Source organism: Oxyura jamaicensis, chromosome 4, assembly GCF_011077185.1.
Source record: "Oxyura jamaicensis isolate SHBP4307 breed ruddy duck chromosome 4, BPBGC_Ojam_1.0, whole genome shotgun sequence".
Lineage (NCBI taxonomy): Eukaryota > Metazoa > Chordata > Aves > Anseriformes > Anatidae > Oxyura > Oxyura jamaicensis.
The window spans coordinates 94,493,121-94,515,122 of NC_048896.1; the positions used below are offsets into that span (position 1 = coordinate 94,493,121).

Here is a 22,002-nt window from a genome sequence, read left to right on the forward strand (position 1 = left end):
CCCCCTTTCCACGGCCCCCTTTCAGGAAACTAATTTTAATTTCTCCTGCAGGAGGCCATGTACAAATTCAACTGAAGTCATCAGAACGAATCTCTCGGCTTCAGAACAGCTTTGCTTCAGAGTTTTTGTCTAGAACTTTCAGACCAAACGCTTTCTTTTAATATGCCTAAAACTGCCAAACAGAGAAACAAAACCAGCCAACACTCAGATGTTGGTTAAATTCCAACATTTAAAATAGACAAATAATAATAAAATTCTTATAAACCTATTGATGTTTTTTTATTAAACAGTATTTATTGTTGCCCAGATACATTTAGGTAGCAATGTGCAGTCAAAAGCTGCAACCTGAACTACCAGGACCGCAAAAAGCACAGAACCTGCAGGTAACTAGAAATAAAATGGAGCAGCATCTTGTTTCCCAAGACTACCTCCCAGGCAAATAAGGAAAAAGGGAAAAAAGACATGGAGGAACAGAAAGAAATGAAGCAGGATTGATATTTTAAGGTATTCTGAGCTCGTCCTTACTCCTGGAGAGGTAAAAGAGACTGTTTTGCTTTTGAGCTATCAAAGACAGAAGCCTACCACTGTGTGTTTTAAGCAATTCTCCAAGCAACAGACTTCACTGCTGCGCAGCAGTTTAAGAGTGCCTGTAAAAATTAGCTAAAATTATCTTTTGGTCTAACTGATCACGTACCTGGGTCTCTTTCCGTTTCCTGTGTTTCTCAGCAGTAACCTTGGGATATTCTACGCCCACTGCTTTGCTGCTTCCCTCGTCCCACATTTCAGAGCGACTCTTCTGCTGGCTGATGGTGCAATAAAGCTGGGAAAGCCTTGGTGACACCCGCACTCTTTCATGCCCGAAAGCCCTGATGAGCCTGGCGGTGTCGATGGTGGAAATGGAACTGCTCACCTCGGTCTGAGTAACAGTTTCCAGCTCTGTTTGGGTTACCCCATCTGATTCAGAGATGGTGGAACTGATTGTGGTGTAGTGATCTTTACTAAGCCTGCTCTCCGAGGAAGTGTCACTAGGAGTTTCCAAGTACTGCTGGTGCTCCAAAATTTTATGCATGTGGCAGATCCTTTTCTCTCCTGACCTACTTTTCCTAAGCTCAACAAAGCTATTTTCATCATGGTTGATAAATGGCCTTTCTTCAACACATGCTGCATGAGGCTCCGAGGTACTTTCAGATGTGCTCTTTTCTGGCAGCCTTACTTTCTTCTGCTCTCTTACCTTATATTTTCTTTCAAAAACATTCTTTCCTGCTTTTGCTGGTATTAGCGTGTGCTTAATGGGATTCTGAAGGACCCTGGCCAATCGATCGAGGCGCTCAACGAGGGACAGCTCGCCGCTACCCCTATAATCATGGTGCTGGTATCTCTTCTGGCGCTCCAGGAACTTAACCCAGAGGTCATCCAAGCTACCAGTGGAGTGGGTTCTCTGTCTTGTCGGCAGGTCTTTCTCCACATTCTCACGAAGACAAGTTGTTTGGCTAAATGCTACAGGATAACTTTTAGCTGCCTTTTGTTCTGCATCTCTTCTGCCGTGTTGAAGCAGCTCATTTCCTGACATTTCACTCTCCGGTGACGTACCGACGTTTAGATCCTCGTTCTTGCTATAATCTGCTTCTGCAGCGAGCGGGAAGAACTCGTTTTCACCATCGTTTTTACGATGGGCAGAAAAAACATGTTTATGGCGATGTGCATTCTTCCAGTTCTGGAAGACAGCACTTGAGGCAGGTCTAGCACGTCCAAAACCAGAACCGTCCTCCGAGAGCTCGCTGTTCGACTGGAAGGAGCTCTCACGCATGGACATGGGACGATGAAGGTAGAACTGGGCAGACTTGAAGACTGAGTGAGTGGTTTTCACAGATTTTAAGTGATCCGTGTGTTCTGCAACAGAAGAAAACCCTTTATTTATTTTTTTGTTCATTTACAGGTAAGCAAGTAAAAAACAGCAGATCTGAAACAGGGTGATTTTCATCTCAACTCTCCCATTCCCAAAACGCAACTCACTTAGGAATGAAGTTTGAGCATCATTAAAAGTACATAAACAGTATTTTCTATCAATTGCAACCTGGAACCCAAGAGAATGCAGGATCCAACTGAATCTGAAGGGGGAATCCAGATATGCTGCATGTAATTACAGAGATTAAAATTTGGACAAATTTATATTATTGGAAAACTTACATTTATGGGATCTCATGACAGGAAGCCACAGCTCATTTTGCCTTTCAGACAAATGCCCAGGGAGTACAAGTGGGCTACACCTGAATATTACCTCTTAAGTAACTCAGAAGAGCACTATATACAAGACAACCAATACCACCTCCTTTATAGCTCCTGGAAACATTTCTGATAGTATACCAAGCCCTAGCTCTGCTTTTTATTCAAGCTCAAATAACACCTTTTAGCTCAAAGTAGCAGTAAAATCCCCCAAGAATATACTACTACCTGCAATTACAGAGCACTATATGCAGGAATACAATTATTAACTCATTTGTAATGGACAGACATTAAGTATGCACGCAGCACGTACTAGCAGAAAAATACTCCAAAGACAACTTTAAAGCCATTTTAATAAACTGTAAAAACCATTAAAAAGTAAAAATGTTTCATGTTACGTTCTTTGTCCAATGGACTGAGTTATACGATCACATAGTCAATGATCCATAAAGGAAGAAAGCAGGAACTACAGATCCTAGTGCCAGAAGGACTTCTCAAGTCCTCAGACGCCCAAATTAGTTTTCCCTAGCTTTTCAACATTCTCCCCCAAAACGTTTTGTTGTTTTAAGCTATCTTCTCATTTCTCTCCTGCAATGGTAACAAAAAAAAAGAACTGTTAAGTCTTTTTTTTTTGTTAAAGCAAGATTTGCTGCTGTTTCAGCAAAAGGGGTATTAAGTCCCACAACCAAGCCTCTCCCCACCCCACGGAGGAAAACCCTACCTGCCTCATCATGAATCACAGGCTAGGGTTTTATAAAACCTCAATTCCACATGGGAAGTAGTGACGCAAGATGAGCACAGAAAGAGTTATAAAATTATGTCATTTTATCCTGTTAACATAGGCTTCATAAATCTGACTTCTATTCAGTCACTTGTTTGCTTGTACATCTTCCCTTTCCCGCCTCATCACAGAAACGTTTCAGTGTCATGTTAAGATCAGGAACAGCATGCCCAGTCTCAGTAACTCTGAAATTAGAGGAATTTGTGTTTGCATACAAGGTCAACGTTTATGTACCTATGTAGGAACATTCCTTTGAATCCTCCTGACTAATGAGATTAGGCTTGGGAATGCCACAATTTTTGTTACTTCTGTATTTTACAAAAAAGTTAACAACAAAACGGAAGGAATGCAAACAGACAAAAAACAAAACTGTGTATATAAAGAAACTTTTTTAAAAAGATAAATAACTTGCAGAATTTTAAGCTCGAGACAAGCTCTGTGGGTAGAGGTAATCTTTTATTAGGCCTGCTAAAAATACAGTTGAAAGAGTCAGGGAAGATTTTAAACATGCAAGTTCTCCTCCAGGAAGCTTGCTTATTAAGCTTTCAACTGTACTGTTTTAACAAAAGACTATTTCTACTTCGTTCTTTTCCCGCCTGTGTCTTTAGGCCATCACTGCTACAGAAAAATCCCTTTAGTTAATTTTATGTTAACAGTTGTGCTCCCCTTTCATTTTTATCCAGGCTGTTCAGACAGACAGCATAAATGGTTCTCTGCTCCAGCACAGCATTTTGTTTCTTACTGCAGATCCGTGTTTGGAAAGCTCACTTCTACACACTCAGTCTTTCTTCAGTTCTAACACTGTGACCCAAGCTTCATCTTCTGTTTTGAGTTACCCCCAGCAAAAAAGAAAAGCTTTTTTCAAAATAAAAAAAAATAAAAATTAAAAAATAAAGTCTTATTCCTCTTTTCTGTATCCTTGCATTTTAAAAGTGTTCAGAGAACTAGTTCTCCTATTCAAACAAATAGGGTAAGAGAATGTTGTCTTTGTTGCACTAATTCAACTATTGATCCTACGCACGTTTATCAAAAAAGCAAACATAAAATAATGACATTAAGCGTCTTACAGAAATCTTTTAAATTATCTTCTGGAACTATCAATAATGTAATCTCCATTCTGAAGAAGAAAGCTTCACTTCAAAAGAAAATCCCTTCTAAACGGAAGAACTGAAGTCGTCAGCTTGAATCTCTGTCGATACATCAGCACAGCTCTAAGGGGTGACCTTATCCCAGGCATATTGAGCTCTCTGCTTAAAACAACAAAAATGATCCTACTGAAGTATGATTATTCTACTTAACGGAATGCATTCCAAAACCATATTCCATTAAACATCTTCATACGGCGGGTTTACATGGTATTAGGAAAAATAAATGGGCTCCCTAAAATACTGCATGAGACTCTGCCTATGAGAGAAGAAACCCATTCAGCATCCATTATGCTGTTCGCACGGTTCTGGTCCCACCGATATTAGTATCCACAGTTATATTACCTTCTTGCAATTTGCTCGTTCTGTTTAACTTAGCACATGTTGCAAGAGCTGTACTCTGTGATGAACACCTCCCCGATGAATTCAGGGCTGTATGTGGGAGGTAAGGCAACCACACCACCACGTTCCGTTTGCAGTTCCTTGTGACCAAGAACAAGATGCAATTCCCAAACTCAACAAAAATCCTCATCCCTCCTCAGACTTGAGGAAGTTGATCAGACACTTAAAATGGCAGCATGAGGTTTGTACAAAAGCACTAATTAAAAGTCCATCAGGACTAATTTTAGCTACTGTCATGAGATACGATGCAAAACCGTTAGGTAGTTCAGTGTCGTTTCGTTTTGGTGGCATTCCAACAATGCAAGATTGCCTTAAAGTCGGCTGCTGTAGTATAAACCCTGACCTGCATCCCTCGGGAACACCATCCAAAAAGGCTAATGGAGGAGAGGAAGGAAGACATTGGTCAAATCAAATCAAAACTCAGTTAAATACCATCATTACAGAGATACTTTACATGACATCACAAGATACCAGTGTATCTGTGGGAAGGAGCAAATCTACCCAATATACTGAGCCACCCCATGTGCTTTTATTTACAAGAGAATTTCTACTGTTTTCTACATTTGCATCCTTTCCATACTTAGAGAAAGCTTTGCACTTCACAAACTTAAGAGTGCCTTAAAAAAAAAAAAAGAAAAATAATCTTACAAAGGCCCTGATAAGCACTGCAGCCACTGGAATCCTAGCCAATACAAACATCCATGTTTTACATTGTTAGGTTAAACGTTGGATGAGATGATCTTAGAGGTCTTTTCCAACCTAAATGATTCTATGATTCTAAGTATTGAGGCAGTCAGGGAGAAGTCAGATGTAGAACAGAAAAAGAAAAGAGTCAGATCAACAACAGAATAAGACCAAACATGATGGATCCTAAAAGCTATTTTTTTTTTAGTGTGATTTCTTTCACATGTGCTAAAATGCATATAAAAATAAATAAATAAATAACAAAACACACATGACCACAATAACTACCTGGGGCAGCCTCGAGGGGTATCATTTGTTCCTCAGCCCAGGCTATCTTGGGCTTAGCCCTCTTACTGTAGATTCCTTCTTTATGCTTGATAGCTGTACTGTCTGGAGGATGATCATCTCTTAAACCAAGAGCATTTGCTGGAAACCTTGAGGGAAGAGCATCATTTGATCCTGCAGAAAGAGAGGGCAATAATTATGAGTAAAAAGTGGAAACACGAAGAGATACAGAAATTTCACAACAGAGATGTCTGAAAGAAAGCCTATTATCCGAGTATCAGTACCAGTACGTTCAGAAACCAGCAATCATGATCCCTAGAGAGCAGATCTAATGACTAATAGGCAGCAGGCACTGCAGGATTGTTTCCCACAAACTTCGGTGACAACCTTCTTCCGTGAGACACAGATAAACTTACCTCTTCTGCTAATGAGCAGAAAAGAACACAAGAAAATCAGCATTAGACAAGTCTGCTAGGAAGCCAGACACAGGACTTCAGACTCCCTCCGATTCAAATTAAATTCCACACGTTTTCACTGACTGATGCAAATGCCTATTTTCTGAGCTCAGAATAGCCATGGAGAACAGCTAGAAGAGAAGAGTAGGTCTGTATAACCTCTGAGCAGGAATTCAAGACAACAGCAGCATAGTTCTTGGTATCGCATCGCTGTCTCCTAGTGTAAGAAACCTAAAATGGCCCCTAACTGATTTATCATCCTTGTTTTTAGTTTGCTGGGGGGTGACTGTTTGTTTATTTAACTCTGCTGCGCTTTTTCTAGAACCTTGCACTGCCTCATTTGCACAATGAATTTTTGTATCTAGCATATTTTTAGAAAACAAGACTCGCATCACATTTGTTTCTCTCATTCTGACCATACTACAAGAGGCAGACTGGAAGGAGGTGACGAGCAGGGACACGAATAACCGCAAGCACAGCTTGGGGCTGCAGTGACTAACCTGTGCACTTACTGTCGCTGCTGTACCAACCTATTCCCCAGGGGCACATCCGATGGGAACTGGACATCTTTATAATATTAATTTTGTCTACAAATAACTTTGGATGGCAAAAAGCTCCGGCTGAAAACAACGTGAAAATAAGACCTATAAAGCTTAAGTGATGTGTTCTTTACACATGGAACTAAAAAAGACAAAGCAGAAGCTGATTATTCCTAGATCATCCTTTTCTCTACTAAAGAAGTGTTTTTATGAGAGATATGTGGATGGGAGGTGAGAGGTTCGCTTGTATTTTAATCCATAGTTATGAATTGCAGTGTTTATATAAAGTTTCTATACTGGAATCCCCTAAAATGGAGGAAAGACATTTATTACTGAGAAAGCTATTATCAGAAATGCATGCGGTATTTCCTGGTATTTCAGAATGAACACACAGAATTTAAAAAAAAAAAAAAAAAGAGAGAGAGAAAGAAAATACAGAAAGAAAGGAACTATAAGGAAGGAGAACTGGCAGAGATACCAAAGAGCCCAAACTAAATTTTAACTCCCAGAGAAAAGTAAAGAATTATCAAGCTCTAAGGCATTCAGCCTTGTTTCTTTTCACTGCTAACAGAATGAGACATTGAAACCATAAGCTTAAGTCAGGACTCATGTATCTTTGTGTTATAAAGTGGCATGAATGAGAACAAAGACATTTTTCTACTAAAATCAGCAAACTTCCTCTAAACTAGCAGGTTCAGAAGAGTTCTGAAATAAATGGAGATAATTCTGCATGCAAAATAGATATATTCTGACCCATGAACTACAACCATGATCTCCACTGGAAGATCTAAGCCAAATAAATACCTGAGTGAGAGCTCTGAACACTAGTTTCTGATCCAACTGGAGAAATTTTGGATCCTGCTTTGAGATAAGGAACATAATACATCCCAGTGCTTCCAGAAGGTTTATACGGCAGCAGTAACGGCTGATCTGCAGGGATGGAAAGCAAAGCAATTAACAGGAGTCAGGATTAAATCCTTTAATGCAGCTGAAGATAACAGATCAGGATGCAAGGAGACAGAAGGTGGTTGCTGCAGTAAATCTAGAGAAACAGCATATTCTTTAGGAAAACAAATTGCAATTATTAAGTATCTAATGAATACCTACCCATGGGTTAGAAGACTGACTGTCAATTAAACAGAAGAGATAGCTTGCTTGCCAATGGTTTTCCTCAAAAATCAATATTAAATTATTAAATTTGTGACTAGGGTGACAAACACTGGCTTAAAAAATAAAAATACAGCTTATATATCCACAGAGCCTCCATTGACCCACGGTTAATGAAATCATTTACAATGAGCATCGATATCTGTCTCTTGAGTCAATAAACACAGTGTGCTGCTACAACAGAGCATACACAAGTGTCTGGGCCAAAACGTTAGCTGACTTCTGATAGAGAAGAGAACAGCTGATCAGATAGCTGGCATATTTTGCACTCCGACGTCATGAAGTAATCTGTTCTCAACTATACTATTTTAAACCGTGACAATAAGAGATACAAAGTCCAGAGCACAGGAAAGTAGTATAAAAACTACAGCTTTTGTAGTACAAAACACCAGTGTGGGAAACCACACTGCAACATGCATATTCCTCCGTCAAGCTTTAAAAAGCTTGCATTCTCTTTTATTCCATGTATTTCATGCTAAAATAATGATGGACACATTTTTCTCTTAGCTTTCACCCAGCCACTGATCTTTTTTAAGCTGTAAGCAGTGAACCAAATCAAATTACCCAGAGACAAAGCCAGAATTTTTTCTTGAACCAAGCCCGTCTCCAACAAATTTGGTTCCAGGTAAACCTGAACTGAACCACAACTGTCTTGTTACAGCTCCCTACCAACAAGACTGTAAATCCCCAGCGTAAGGGTTCGTTTCACATGAACTGTAATTATCAATATTAGAATTATCTCAGGAATGTTACCTCCGCAAAAAAGCTGGGGTTTTGTTTTTACTACCCATAAATACCTCAAACTTGAACAGGTGGAGGACTACATAGGCATATAAGACACTGATTTGCTCACCACCCTGCCTCGGGAAAGAGGAAATTTTGCTAAGAGATGAACTTGTGTTTGGGGGAAATTCACGCGTTTTCTGGAGAGACGACTGATGGGTAATATTTTCGCTGCCTTGTGAATTAATATAAATTTCTGCTGAAAAGGTTGTTTTTTCAGGACTTTCTGTTGTTATCTGGGTGGTGGCATCAGAGGTACTTTTCCCAGTTTCTGCAGGAACTGCGGAGTTGCAGATATTCTTCAGGTGACATCTCCCTGAACCCACGGCCTGCAGGCTCTCACTGCCTTGCGGAGGCAGCTCTTGGGCTGCTGTGCTTGGAAGAGAGGAAGGCAGCAGGCAGTGATCTGCTGAAGACACTGGCATGGGGGAAGATGAACCTCTCTGATCTTCTGGAATAAGGGCAGCAGTTGGTAACTTAGAAACAGCTTCTAATAAAGTTTCTGGAGTTTGTAAAGGCACTGGTAGGGTATTGACTTCAGGTTTATCCCCCAATCTCATCTCGTTTTCAGTATTCGAGTCCCTGGGCAGCTCTGAGTTATTACATTTTGGGGAAAGAGTTATGTGGACACAAGACAGCACTTTCTTAGTTGGCGATGAAGGAGATACAGATATGGTGGATAAAACCTCATCTGGAGGTGAATGGCGAGACGCACCGATTTGCTCTCCCAAAGCCTCTTTCTGAACGAGAGGCACAGCATCAGAAGGACGTTGCTCTTCTTCCACCGGCTTAACGTGGCCCTTCAGTAAGTCAGTTTGTATGGCTGGATGGGAATCCTCGAAGCTCTCACACAACTGGATGTGGCCAGGAGGGCTGCTCTCCTCCTGCTGATTAAAGGTCGCAGAATGGGGTTCACAAACCCCATTCATACCTTGACTGAATCTTGCAACAGCGTCTGGCCCCAGGATTCTGGCACTACGCCTGCCCGATTCACTCACATCTTGAGACAGAATGTCAGGATTTTTTGCACTAAGGGTCTGTCTCTCATCAGCACGGATGCTTACAGAATCCTGATCTGACAAACAGTCTGTTTCTCGGTAAGCTCCAGCTCTGTCACTGCCAGCAGAGACGTGATGAAACCTGGCTCTGTCAGCAGTAAATGCCATCTCATTAGACTGTGAGCCAGCGAGAACTGGACTTGAAGGGGAACAAGCCTGAGATCTTTCCCAACGTTGCTTGCCATGGCTCTGGTCCTCAGCGCTAGCAGAACCAACCTCCAAAGGCATTAACCCATCGAGACCATCTCCACTAAGACTGCCACCGAGTGCCATGGAAGTCAGAGGGGACTGAAAACGTTTTCGGGATGAAAAGGTGATAGAGGTAATTTGCTTAGCCATCTCTTCGGAACACTTTGGAAAAGACAGCTTCTTCTGAGCTGGCAAATGCACTTCTGTTTGCACATCAGAAGCAGCTGCAGACCTCACCACACGTCTGTCCCATTCCTTCCACAGCGGTGAGTGAAGTCCAACGACGCCAGCAGAATGACTACTTGCAACCGGCTGATGCTGGCTGCAGATAGGCGTTTGAACAGCACTCAGAGATTTAAAGGGTGTATCCTTCAGAAGGCAAGGATCAGGAGGATTAGCTCTGTATAAAGGCAGGACGACTTGTTGGAAGTTTGGCTCTAAAAGCTCCTTAGCCCTGGAGGCTTGTGTTTGGCTGTCAGCATGAAAGCTTTTGTCACTCAAAGCTTTGAAACAGTCGAGGTCCTGTTCCTGATTACGGCCATAGCCAGAAGCAGCTTCCAAACTGCAACTCCGTGCACCCTGGAAAACACAGAAGAATTGATACAGGTTACGTGGACGGCTTTCTGTCCTCACCAGCATCAGGATTTCAGAATTCAGAGACAGAGCAGTGCTACCAGTAATCACGAGTCTGTAATTACAAACGAGCACACGTCTTCTCTGGAACTCATCTTTTTATGCAACTAATTAAAAATTTGTTTTATTCGAAGTGCTAGCAAATTAGCTAACAGTTTTATTCTTGTTTACCAGCGAGTGGAGTGATGTTGAGAAGTATTTGCAACTTAATTATCCTAACAGAGTCAGAACCTTTTCGTTTTGTAAAGTTGTATTACAGATGTCACCTCTGATGCTTGTTATAGTATCAAAACTTTTTACCTTTTTATGAGCTTTTTTCATACACAGACGGACACCTACCATAAGCCTCATTCAAAATGTACTCGGGAAAATGACTACCCTTTGAATGCATATTTGTTCACTAAGTTCGAAGTGATTTAAACACACACATACACCACTACAGCTTTGTGATTTCAGTGCTGTTTGAATCGTTAAACAGATCACCAGGTAGATACACAATGACAGAAACACCTCGGTCAGAAGAGACCACTGGAGGTCTCTAGTCTGAGCCGCTCAAAGCAGGATAAATTCAGCATCCCAACAGGTTGCTGAGGGACTTGTCTCATCAAATTTCATAGATCTCCAAGGACGGAGGTTTTATACACGAGCTTAACTACCTGTGGTCTTTAAGTTCCTGATGAAAGGCGTCGCTTCATGGCTCCATGGAAAAACATTCTGACATTTTGCTATGGCACAACTATGGCAATATAAAGGACAACTTTTATATTAAAGGTTTTCCCTCGCACTTGAGTTGTTTGATTCTAGCATTCACGAAGCAGAACTAAAGTGAAGGGAACTCAGCGACAAAGCAAGAAGAAATGTTCTTTAAGACGAGAGATGTTCTTTAAAAAGCATGAGAAAATATTTAATTAGAAAAGCTTTAATTTTCCATAATTGATATTTTGTTTTCCTCTAAAATAAGCATGCCAAATTCCCAGACAAGAGCTATAATAAATCTTTTTATTTTTTTTTTGTGGTCACCACCCACCGCTGACAGTAATTAAAATATGACTGAAAACAATCAGACCTTTCATATACTCTTTAAGGCAAATGATAACTTGTAAAAACGTCCCAGTTTTCAGGCACAGATCATTTTCATTCTCCCATCAAAACAGATACATTTGCCACAAATACTTTTTTTCCTCCCCTCTTTTGGAAAGCTGCTGAAACTGCTGGCTACTGCGAAGAGCATAAGGAAATCCTAGCAACAGGTAAGACACTAATCCAGCCAAAACCAAGGATGTCCGCTGTCAGTTGTCCTCGTTCATAAATCTGGGGCTAAATTATATTTACACCTTTGTCTGACCATGGAAATTGTCCCACATCCATATCACAGCCACTACATTTAGGATTTGGTTACCCATATTCAGGCATCTCTGGCGTGTACAAAATTAAAATAAAGTAAAAATGTAATAAAGTAATAAAGTAAAAATACACAGCAATATAAAATTCTGAGTCTAAGAAACTGAAAGTAGTAACTTTAACTTTTTTCCTGGTTTTCTTGCCCAATTTTACTAACCGTTTGCAGCCTACTCTCCTGCCTTCATTGCTTCACATTCTCCTGTACCTCGAGGTCCATTGCCACCATCCAAACAGCTCCAACAACAGCAATCAACAGCAATTTATTGTAGCAGGTAAATAAAATTGAAGCGACACATGCTATAGCCCAACAGCAGAATCAGTCAAAAAACCTGCACCCTACCCTTTGCGTATTCTCCTCCTCAGATGGTGTTGCCTTTCAGCTACCTGTTAATGAGGCAGCAAACTGATACAGCAAATAAAGGGGGAATTCCCTGGGTGTGCTCCTCAGTTACAGCCCCTGCTTTCTAAGGAACCTGTGCTGCCTTCTGGCATCTCAAAATGAAATCTGATTTCTCTACACCTTTTGCAGAGAAAGCATTAAATATACCACACAGAGCAAGAAGGTATAAAGGGATCTGCAAGTGTACTTGCCAAACAGCACAGAAATAAATGTGTCTAAATACACCAGTGAAGTTTGAGCATACTTTTAATTCTCATTACGAAGCACAGACGCTAACAAGGAGCACTCATCTGCAGGGACTTACAGAGATCAACCAGATGGACAAATAAAACATGATCCTCTCTCTGCGGCAGGACCTGTGTTTTTAAGGCTTTTCTCATTACAGCAGAAGCTCCGAAATGCTGGCAGCTCATCCTTGCAGCACCTTACCTGACTGGTGCAAGAAGGCAGTTTGGAAAAAAAGAAATGCAAATACCTTGAGATCACACTACAAGCGACTAAAACTCCACACTCCCAGATGCATGCAGAAAACCTGTTCATCTACGAGCACAAAGATAAATTCTTGCAAGTATAATTGAGAAAAACTTATGTTACCATTCACAGTATTATTTTTTTATTTTTTTTACTGTCAGCATCGAGCAAAACCTGCAACAGACTTTGCCCTGAAGCAAACTAAGGCAGCTGCTCCCCTGATCTGCTAACTGCCCAGCTGCAGGGAGGGCACCTTCAGTAAGGGCAGTAACAAAACAAAGGAAACACTGGTTTTCACAAGTAGCTGTAGCAATTCCAGAGTGACTTTTTATCCACGGAGATTCTTCTCAATTAGGTTTGAACTAAACCTGGTATCATACTCTCATTCCCCCTCCTGACGCAAAATGCCAACCCACGTTTCACACGCCATGCTAGACAGCAGCTCCCTCTTCCATTATTTCAGCCCATCTCTTTCTGACGGACTGGGTTAGCGTCAGGGGCAATATCGTGGTTAGCTGGGAACAGCAAGACAAGACAAACAGTTTCATCAGCATCCAAAATTGACATCAAAATCCCCGGAGTGCAGTAGCGCATCTGAAAGGCTAGGATTACTCTTTCAAAGCAGTACTCTTCTGTGGCCTTACCTATTTTAAGGAAGTGCATTAGTTTATTTGAGTCCCTGCATTTCCTGTGGCTGAGAGGGACAATGAGGGAGTGTAGTGGTGTGCAAGGACACAGGGCAGTTCTGTACCAGCACAGGGCTGCTCCTGAGCCCATCTCTTCCCTGAGCTATGTACCAGTTCAACTGCTCGAACGCATCAACTCCTACTAAAAGCAAGCACAGAAGTTGCTATAAACTCATCTTCCCAAGCCTTTCACATGTTTTATTGTGCTTGTTATGTGTCATCTTTCCAAAAAAGATCTGTACGGCATATGATCCACGAGAGAATGCAGTGCAAATTTATAGCTACAACTCCGTGAACTTCCTGAAAAAGCAAGTAAGAACAAGGAGTGGAAAAATACAGTATATAGTGGAAGAATACAGAATGCAAAGGGAGAACACTCTTAGGTAAATCAAGGGAAAGCTACTTGGCACCACAGGAATATAGGTGGAGTAATAAGATCCTCAATTTAGATGGAAAATAATCACGGGGTTAATATGTTGAAATTGTCTTACATCCAACAGCATCTCAGAACCCCTCAGACCAAAGGAGGGGGGGCAGAAAGAAATGCACATACACAAAAGGCACAGGAAGAAGGTTAAATGTGAAAGACAATACACCTGGAGCAGAACACCACCTAAAAGTCTTCGGATTTTGACATCTGGATACAGATATAGAAATTATCCAAAGTGACACCTATCCTAAGTGTCATGAGGCTTACCTCCATACAAGCTAAATTTTAACATTTCTTAGGCCCCTTCACATAACATTCGCAGTTAATAAATCCACAGACTGTGGCTCCTGGGATCCCTCCTAAAGAAGCCCAATGCCCTGAACCTTCCCTTTCCTTGAAGGGCCAGTTAAGACCCCTAGGAAGGGTCGACTGGAAATAGAGTCAGTATGAAGTTTAGGAAATAAGCTGTATGCTAGAAGTCCCACGTAAGCCATTTATCCCTAAACAGCCCTGCCAGGTTTTAGTGTTTATAACCACACAAGTTGAGGATTTCTCACCTTGTGCATAATGGAAGAGCTATAAAATGGACAGGACAATGCCACCAATTAAGAAAACAGATGCACAGGGCAGGGTTTGTCAGTTTTACAGAAGAGAAAGCAAAGAAAACAATTCAGATCCTGAGTTACAGTCACGAGCATCGCTTGCTATTAGAAATGCATCTTCAAAATTAAATGTCATTTTTATATAGATGCTCCTTTCCGGGGGCAGTATTCAGCTGAGCATTTCAATACATGTTTGAAGCCTGTTGGTTTGCGTATGTCCCAGTCACCTCCTTAAAACACTCTGCTCAACTAGAACTTGAGAAACCCTTATGCTTTTTCTTTTTTAGAGTGTCTGTTATTTAACACATCACAAATGACAAACAGCAATTGAACAGACACTCAACTACCCCCAGTGTAAAATGGAACGATACTCGGATGATCCCTGAGAACTCTCCCATGCTGTCCTGGTCTTTACTTGCATTTTCTTTTTTTGTAGACATGCTTCACATCTTTCCTGCTAGAAACAATAAAATACCATGGCAGTACGCTTCTCGAGTTTTCACCTATAAAAAATGAGAGGCAGCACATAAACTTTCTAAAAAAGAATATTTGTCATCAGCCAGCATCAGAAGCACTAAATAAAAATGACAATCTGATGAAAGAATTGTTTCTAGCAGGAGTGCTAGGAACAGTTTGCCATTCATAGTCTTTAAAGTTTAGAAGAAAGATATCTTTTCATAGTCATTTTTCTGTTCTTTTTGAGTCAAAACATTGCCAGCTTCGCTCTGTAAATTCAGGAGGTATTTTACGGGATGGTTTAAATTTATAGTCAATTATTTTGTCAGCAATAAAACTGGCAGCATTTTTTTCAGTTAAATAGTTTTATTTTCAACAATCTGGATTTTTCAGTGACATTGTTTTCCTTGGAGGGAAATAAACATTTATCTCAAGTATAACAAAAAAAAAAAAAGAAAAAAAGCATCTACCTTCATTCTGCAAATTCAAAACTACTTTTGATCTCCAATTAGAGCTATTGTAGAGTAAAAATTCTTCCAAGATCAAAGCAGAAAGTGTTGTAATTAAGCCAAAAGTAATTTCTCACAGTCTTGGTTTACAAAACATTTTTTTTTTCCTTATTCTACATTGGGACAATACAATTCATAGCCAACACTACGTCTCATAAAGGTAGAACTATTTGGTTCCAAACTGTAACAAGTTAGTGTTAGGGACAAAGCTGTGACCTAGCAAGAATTAAAAGCTCAAGAAAATCGCTCCAGAGCCTCTAGTTTTTGATGAGCTGACTGAAGCAGACATTTGTGTTTCTTATTTTTAATTTTTATTTTAAAGTGGGAAGAGCCTCTTGTCTGAAAAATCAAAAATAAATAAAAGTGTTATATTTATTTTCCTTTTTTTTTTTCAGACTCGATTACATCAATACCTGAATAACTGAAGTTTGGTCTGATGCTTTTTTGAAGCTGATGTCTCTATTACCAACACTGCTCTTGACGAAGAAACTATAAACGCAAATATGGGCTACACATGAATCATACTCTCCCCCCTACCCTAAACTACTGCTTTTCCTGGCATGCAGTCAGTCTGCAGAGGAAAAAAAAAAAGCACAGAAGACATCACTAAAGCCAAAGACATTTGTCCCAGTCCTGGAAGTGCTCGAGGTCAGGCTGGATGGGGCTTTGAGCAACCTGGTCTGGTGGAAGGTGACCCTGCCCGTGGCAGGAGGGCTGGAACTGGGTGATCTTTAAGGTCCCTTCCAACCCAAACCATTCTGTGATTCTATTACTGTTTGGAACACCAGATGAAGGACAGGTAATGACTGCATTTTCACATGCAACGTTTCTATATTCTCCTCAGAAACTGCCCCTATCTTTAGTTCTGCCTAATTATCCAGTCCCTCTTCCAGTAACTAGTGCATTCTATCCCACACTGCACGAAGAGATCATCCATCCCCTACTCATCTTACACAAACACCTCCACATTTTCCGGTTCATTCTTTTGTTTAAAATACCCTCTAAGAACATCGGCCTACGTTGGGACATACAGACAGCCACTAAAAGCTTGACATAAGGCAGCATTATCTCATGTCCAGTCATCTTTTACAATATCCTTCTCCACAAAAGGAGTTTACAAGGCACTGTCAACACGTCTAAATGTGCATTTCTCCCATCACATCGTAGCTAACCACGTCTCTCTGCTTCATACCTTAGAATCATAGAATGGTTTGGGTTGGAAGGGACCTTAAAGATCATCACACCTTCCTTCAGAGCATCTTCAGTTGTGTATTAGTACCTCCTCACCCACAGGACATCCATCTATCAGCTGGGAAAAAGGAAAAAAATTGGAAAAAAAACAGGATGTGCTACGGCTGGTCCTAAAACATGGACAGGAACTAAACCATGCCCCAAGAAGAAACAAGCTTATCCAATAAATGGAGTTCTCATTAGCCTGCATCCCTCTCCCCGTTTATCCACCAGTCCTCAAAAACGTCAGAGAAATATAATTCATCATTGTATGCTGGAAGGGAAAACACATAAAACCTCCAGAGCAGCTGTTTCTCTTTCGTACCTTGGCTAGTCCAGATTTCTTGGCACTCAGAAGCAGCTCCGCCTTTATCTCCTCTATTCTTTGTCGGTCCTCTTCATTCAAGTCTGACACAGATTCCTGAGATCGGCTGGCCAGCTTTAGCTTCACCCATGCTACACACGAAGGACATAATACAGAAAGCTAATTACTTTTCTTTTTATCTCATCACACATAGCAACAGTTTTATAATTTAAAATTGTAACTACGCTATGCATTTCTAACTATCACAACAAAAGAAACGAAGATTAGTATCAAATACAGTGGTTTGAATATATGAAACACACTCCTGGACAGACTGACCAGGAATACGATTAAAAATGGACCTTTTGAGCATTTGTTTGGAAAAACGGATCCAGGACTCACTGCCTGGTTCTGACATCTGTACAGCCTCAGGCTCAAGCCAACACTCTTACGCAATCCCCTCCCAATTACTTAAAGTAGCACATTTCTAATAGGTACATGGACAAACCACAGTAACAATTTAGGCAAAAGAAGTGTATCCAGACTGGTGAAGTGTAATTCTATCATCCTACATAAGGAGACAAAGACATTGAATGGTAAGCCTTGTCCCGTTCAAGCTTATCATAAGCAACATCATGTGGTATGTGATATCAGCCACATAATGTCATGTGTGGCCTAAACCTTTAAAAACCAGTGGAAGAGACTCAGACAACCTCAGAGGTCCCCCTACACCCGCATCCTTTCATTTCAAAAGCATTTCAAAGCAATCCCGTAAACATGTACCTAAATTAAAGGTTTGTCATTCCGATGTAACACTTGCTAAAACACAACTGAGGTATTTTATTACCTCGTGCTTTCCTCTCCTCTTCATCCGCACCACTCAGAATTTGTGTTGCACGGATTGCAGGTGATCCACTTCTCAGCAGGCTTTTGACACGGGCTGCCAGCGAGTCACCGCTGCTACTCCCATCGCTCTCTTGCATGCCTCCCGCCTTGCTTCCAGCTACACTGGCTTTCGACAACATGCTCTGGAAGCCTCCTGGGACATCTGTGATGCTGCCTAGAGGCTCTGAAGGAGGATTCCTCAGCAGGCTTTTGACATGGGCAGCAAGCGAATCTCCACTGCTACTGCCGTCACTTTCTTGCATGCCTCCTGCCTTGCTTCCAGCTATGCTGGCTTTTGACAACGTGCTCTGGAAGCCTCCTGCGACATCAGTGGTGCTCTCTAGAGGCACTGAAGATGGATTCCTCAGAAGGTTTTTGACGTGGGCAGCAAGTGAATCTCCACTACTACTGCCATCGCTCTCTTGCATGCCTCCTGCCTTGCTTCCAGCTACACTAGCTTTAGACAACAAGTTCTGGAAGCTTCCTGGAACACTGGCAGCACTGCCGAGAGGCTCAGACAAAGGATTCCCCAGCCCTGAAATTCTTTCAGTGCTGAGTTCACTACTTGCATTGCTTTGTGCAACAGCCACAAAACCAGGTTGATTTCTGTCTGTAGTTACACTGCTACAGCCTTCTGGCTCAGACCTTCCTACGGATTTCCCCATCCTAAACTCTTTGGTCATCTCCTTTATCATCTCTTCATTGCTATGCAAACTGACATCAGAAGAACTTTCCCATCTTAAATTGCCTTTGTGAGAATCCAGAGGCTTTATTACCAATCCCTCTTCTTGCATACTTCTTTGGGTCATAGTCTCATCCTGTGACAGTATCTTCTGAAACCAAAGGACACTGTCTTTCTCCAACTCAGAATATTTGGGGTCATCCTCCTTTTCAATCAGCACTGGGGAAGACTCACCAGTTTCTCTAGAAGAGGCAGCGGAAAAGACAGGGTCACACCAGCTGCCAGCTATAACCTCTGCCTCTGCCAAAAGCTTACAGATTTCTTGCAATGCACCAGATCCAATGTGAGAATCACTTTCCTGCCCCTTATCTCTCTCACTACCTATACTCGAAGTTTGTGATCCTCTCTCAACTTCCATTTCACCTTTAACTCCAGCCAAAGAACTGGCAGTCCATCTCTGTGAGCTGCTACTCACATCTTTCAACTCATTTTTAACTAGCAGCTCCTGAACACGTTTTGCCACCAGCATGGGACTCTCTCTGTCAGAATGGCAGTCAGGTGAAACAGTCTGCAGGTGCTGGTTTGGTTCAGCTACTTTGGAGACAGCTGAATGTTCTGCCTCCTGTCGTGTGGAAAGCGGAGCAGTTATCTCCACTTGGTGGCATGACATGCTGCACGGACTCACAGGTTTGTCTCCAAAACATCTTGAGAAGCTGCGAGAGAGTTCACTAGGTGACAGAACATCAGAGCCAACTGCTGAATTCATTGGTATAGAAATACTGACAGTGGAAGTGCCAGAGTTGAAACTTGTTTGTGTAACTTCAACTGCTGCCAGAAATCCACCTACAAAGAAAGAGAAGATATTTAAATTTGGGGCTCCAGGAAACAGCCAAATCAGTAAAGACTACTTTTTTCTTATACTAGAGGGACTAATTCTTCCCTTCTGGTAGAGGAAGAGAGGAATTACAAATATTGGAAGACATTCAGGAAAAGTGTTTTTAGAATGAGACTTGGACTAACAATTCCATGAGAATTATCGACTGGAAGAAATCCATTAAACCATTTTGGATAAATATCAAAGAAACTACAGAAATTGACTTAAACAACTTGCATTTAAATAAATGGTTATTGTACATTTTAAGTAATTGTTCTTAGAAAAGTGACATAGCAGTGACTACATCCAAATGAACACCGGGATGATAAAAGTACCCCTGCAAGAAATAAGAGTGCTGTGGGACAGTATTTCCAAAATACTACAGATAAGCTTGTTTCCCACTAATGGTTGGAAAAGTCCAAAAGCAGACAGGATGCACATTTGGCATTACATTTAGCATGTGGATATATCATGTCTAATTGCTTTACAGAAATTAACTTAAATGCAAATGGTGTTCTTAAATCCATGCTGGGAGGTATCCACAACTGCAAAAAGCCAGCTCCCAAGTATGCCTACCAACAGGAATTTTAGAATCAGAATATCCTGATTTGGACAGGACCCACAAGGATCATCGAGTCCATTTTGTTGGTTTCAAACAAGATTTTGTTTCACGTCCCAACCACTGACATTTTCAAGTACACTTAGCCCAGATAACATTGCCCGTGTACCTACTGCCAAGTGTTTCAGTTGCCAAGTCTCCCATAATGCTTACAGAAAGAAAAAGGAGAAAATAAGAAAGCCCAACAGGCTTAAGAAAAAGACGCATTTAATCTCGTCTGGTCAGAAACACAGGTCAGCACAAGGCACTTGAAAACTGAGATATTCAAAGGGTTAGGCAGGTACTAGTGAAGAGGCTAGAGATCTGCTCTTCCCCACTGAGTACAAGATGCAAATACCAAAAGAGAATGTGCTAAGGAAAATACAAACTTGAACATTTAAATGAGATACCACATGGGCATGCCACTGAAGGACTTCTTAACCCTAACTGAACACACTGTTCTTCATATAGAAATGAGTCAACCCTTGTTATGGTTGTTATCCATACATTTTTTATGTTGAGATAGGCTGATTCATAAACTGATTAGGTCAGTTTTAAAGTGCGTACAACTTTTTGTCACACCGAACAAGCCAAGGAAGCCTTGGGAAGAAAAATAAACCAAGACTTACTACTCTCACAGAAAGAAACAGTTTGGCAACGCTTCTTTAACCTTTCGATACAAAGCATTTGCTTCATAAGACATCCTATGAAAAGAGAAATAAAGATAACTGATATAGCACTGGCTAGAAGATGCCATAGAGCAAGAATTTCTTAGTGAAAAGGCATGCTTCCAAGGGTTTTAATGCTTATTTTTCCAGTTCAAATATCTCACATTTGCGATCAAATCGTATGAATGATGCAGAGCAACACAGGAGAAGAAACATGCTTGACACTGCCAGGCCATGAACGACCTCACAAGTGTATCTGAAGTTCTGTGTTCTACAAGGTTTGTACATCACAAGACCTTCCCCTCCCACATACCTTGGGGCTGCTGGGTCCTCGCCAGAGTGTCAGTGGAGTCTTTCAGTGTTCTGAGCTCTGAAGGGGAAAATTCAACTTCCCTGATGGGTCCTCGGGGTACAAACGGAGTCAGTATAGTTCCAGGTGACTGATCAATGCCAAGGTTGCGAAGGTATATCTGACAAAAGAAATAAGGAACACACAAGGCACTCTTAGGGAATGTTAATGGATTCTGAATTGTACATTTTCCCTTCATCACCTTAGAACAGAATAGAGGAGATCAGTTGGAAGAGGCCCACAGATTTCATCGAGTGCAACTGCCTGACCACTGCAGGGCTACCCAAAAGCTAAAGCATATTAATGAGGACAGCATCCAAATGCCTCAAACACTGACAGGCACTGGACATCAACCACCCCCTCTAGGAAGCCTGTGCCAGTGTCTGACCACCCTCACAGTAAAGAATTTTTACCAAATATCCAGTCTGACCCTCCCCAGAGCAACTCCCATGCATCCTGCCATTGGTTTCCAGCATCTCCCTTTGTGCTTCCCCTCCTCAGGGAGTTGCAGAGAGTAACAAGGTCGCCTCTCAGCCTCCAGATAAAACACCTCAGCATCCTCAGCCATCCAGCATCCCAGCCCTTCCACCAGCTTTGCTGCCCTCCTCTGGACACTTTCAAGGACCTTTACATCCTTTTTATGTTGTGGAGCCCAGACCTGCACGCAACATTCAAGGTGAGGCTGCACCAACGCTGAATACAGCAGGAGAATCACCTCTTTTGACTGTCTGGCTATGCCGTGTTTGATGCACCCCAATGTGTGCTTTGCCCTCAGGTCCCTTCCTGCTGAGCTGGTCCCCGGCCACTTGTCTCCCAGCCTGTACCCACATCCCGCATTGTTCCACCCCAGGAGCTGCACCCAGCACTCACCTTTGCTGAATTTCCTGCCACTGATGATTGCCCAGTGCACTATCCAATGCTCTATCTAAATTCTTCTACAAGGCCTCAAATCTCTCCAGTCAACAGCACCTCCCAGTTTAGTATCACCAGCAAACTTGCTGAGGACACATTCAGCTCTTGCAACCAGATCATTGATAAAAAGATTGAACAGAACTGGCCCTACAATTAGTGGTGTTCCCCAGGGAACACCAGAAGGGACCAGCCACCAACCAG

At 41.6% G+C, this 22,002-nt stretch overlaps 1 protein-coding gene across 1 annotated transcript in view; it reads right to left on the reverse strand.

Annotated features, from left to right (window-relative positions):
• Positions 1–22,002, reverse strand: part of LOC118166007 (Alstrom syndrome protein 1-like) — a 70,915-nt gene that overhangs the window by 18,110 nt on the left and 30,803 nt on the right. Inside the window, exons 6-12 of the mRNA XM_035324505.1 lie at positions 20,854–21,010; positions 17,681–19,243; positions 16,855–16,985; positions 9,180–10,290; positions 7,319–7,444; positions 5,524–5,694; positions 671–1,890 (exon numbers count right to left, since the gene is read on the reverse strand). Of these exons, the coding sequence (XP_035180396.1) occupies positions 671–1,890; positions 5,524–5,694; positions 7,319–7,444; positions 9,180–10,290; positions 16,855–16,985; positions 17,681–19,243; positions 20,854–21,010 (4,479 nt within the window). The remainder of the gene's footprint in view (positions 1–670; positions 1,891–5,523; positions 5,695–7,318; positions 7,445–9,179; positions 10,291–16,854; positions 16,986–17,680; positions 19,244–20,853; positions 21,011–22,002) is intronic.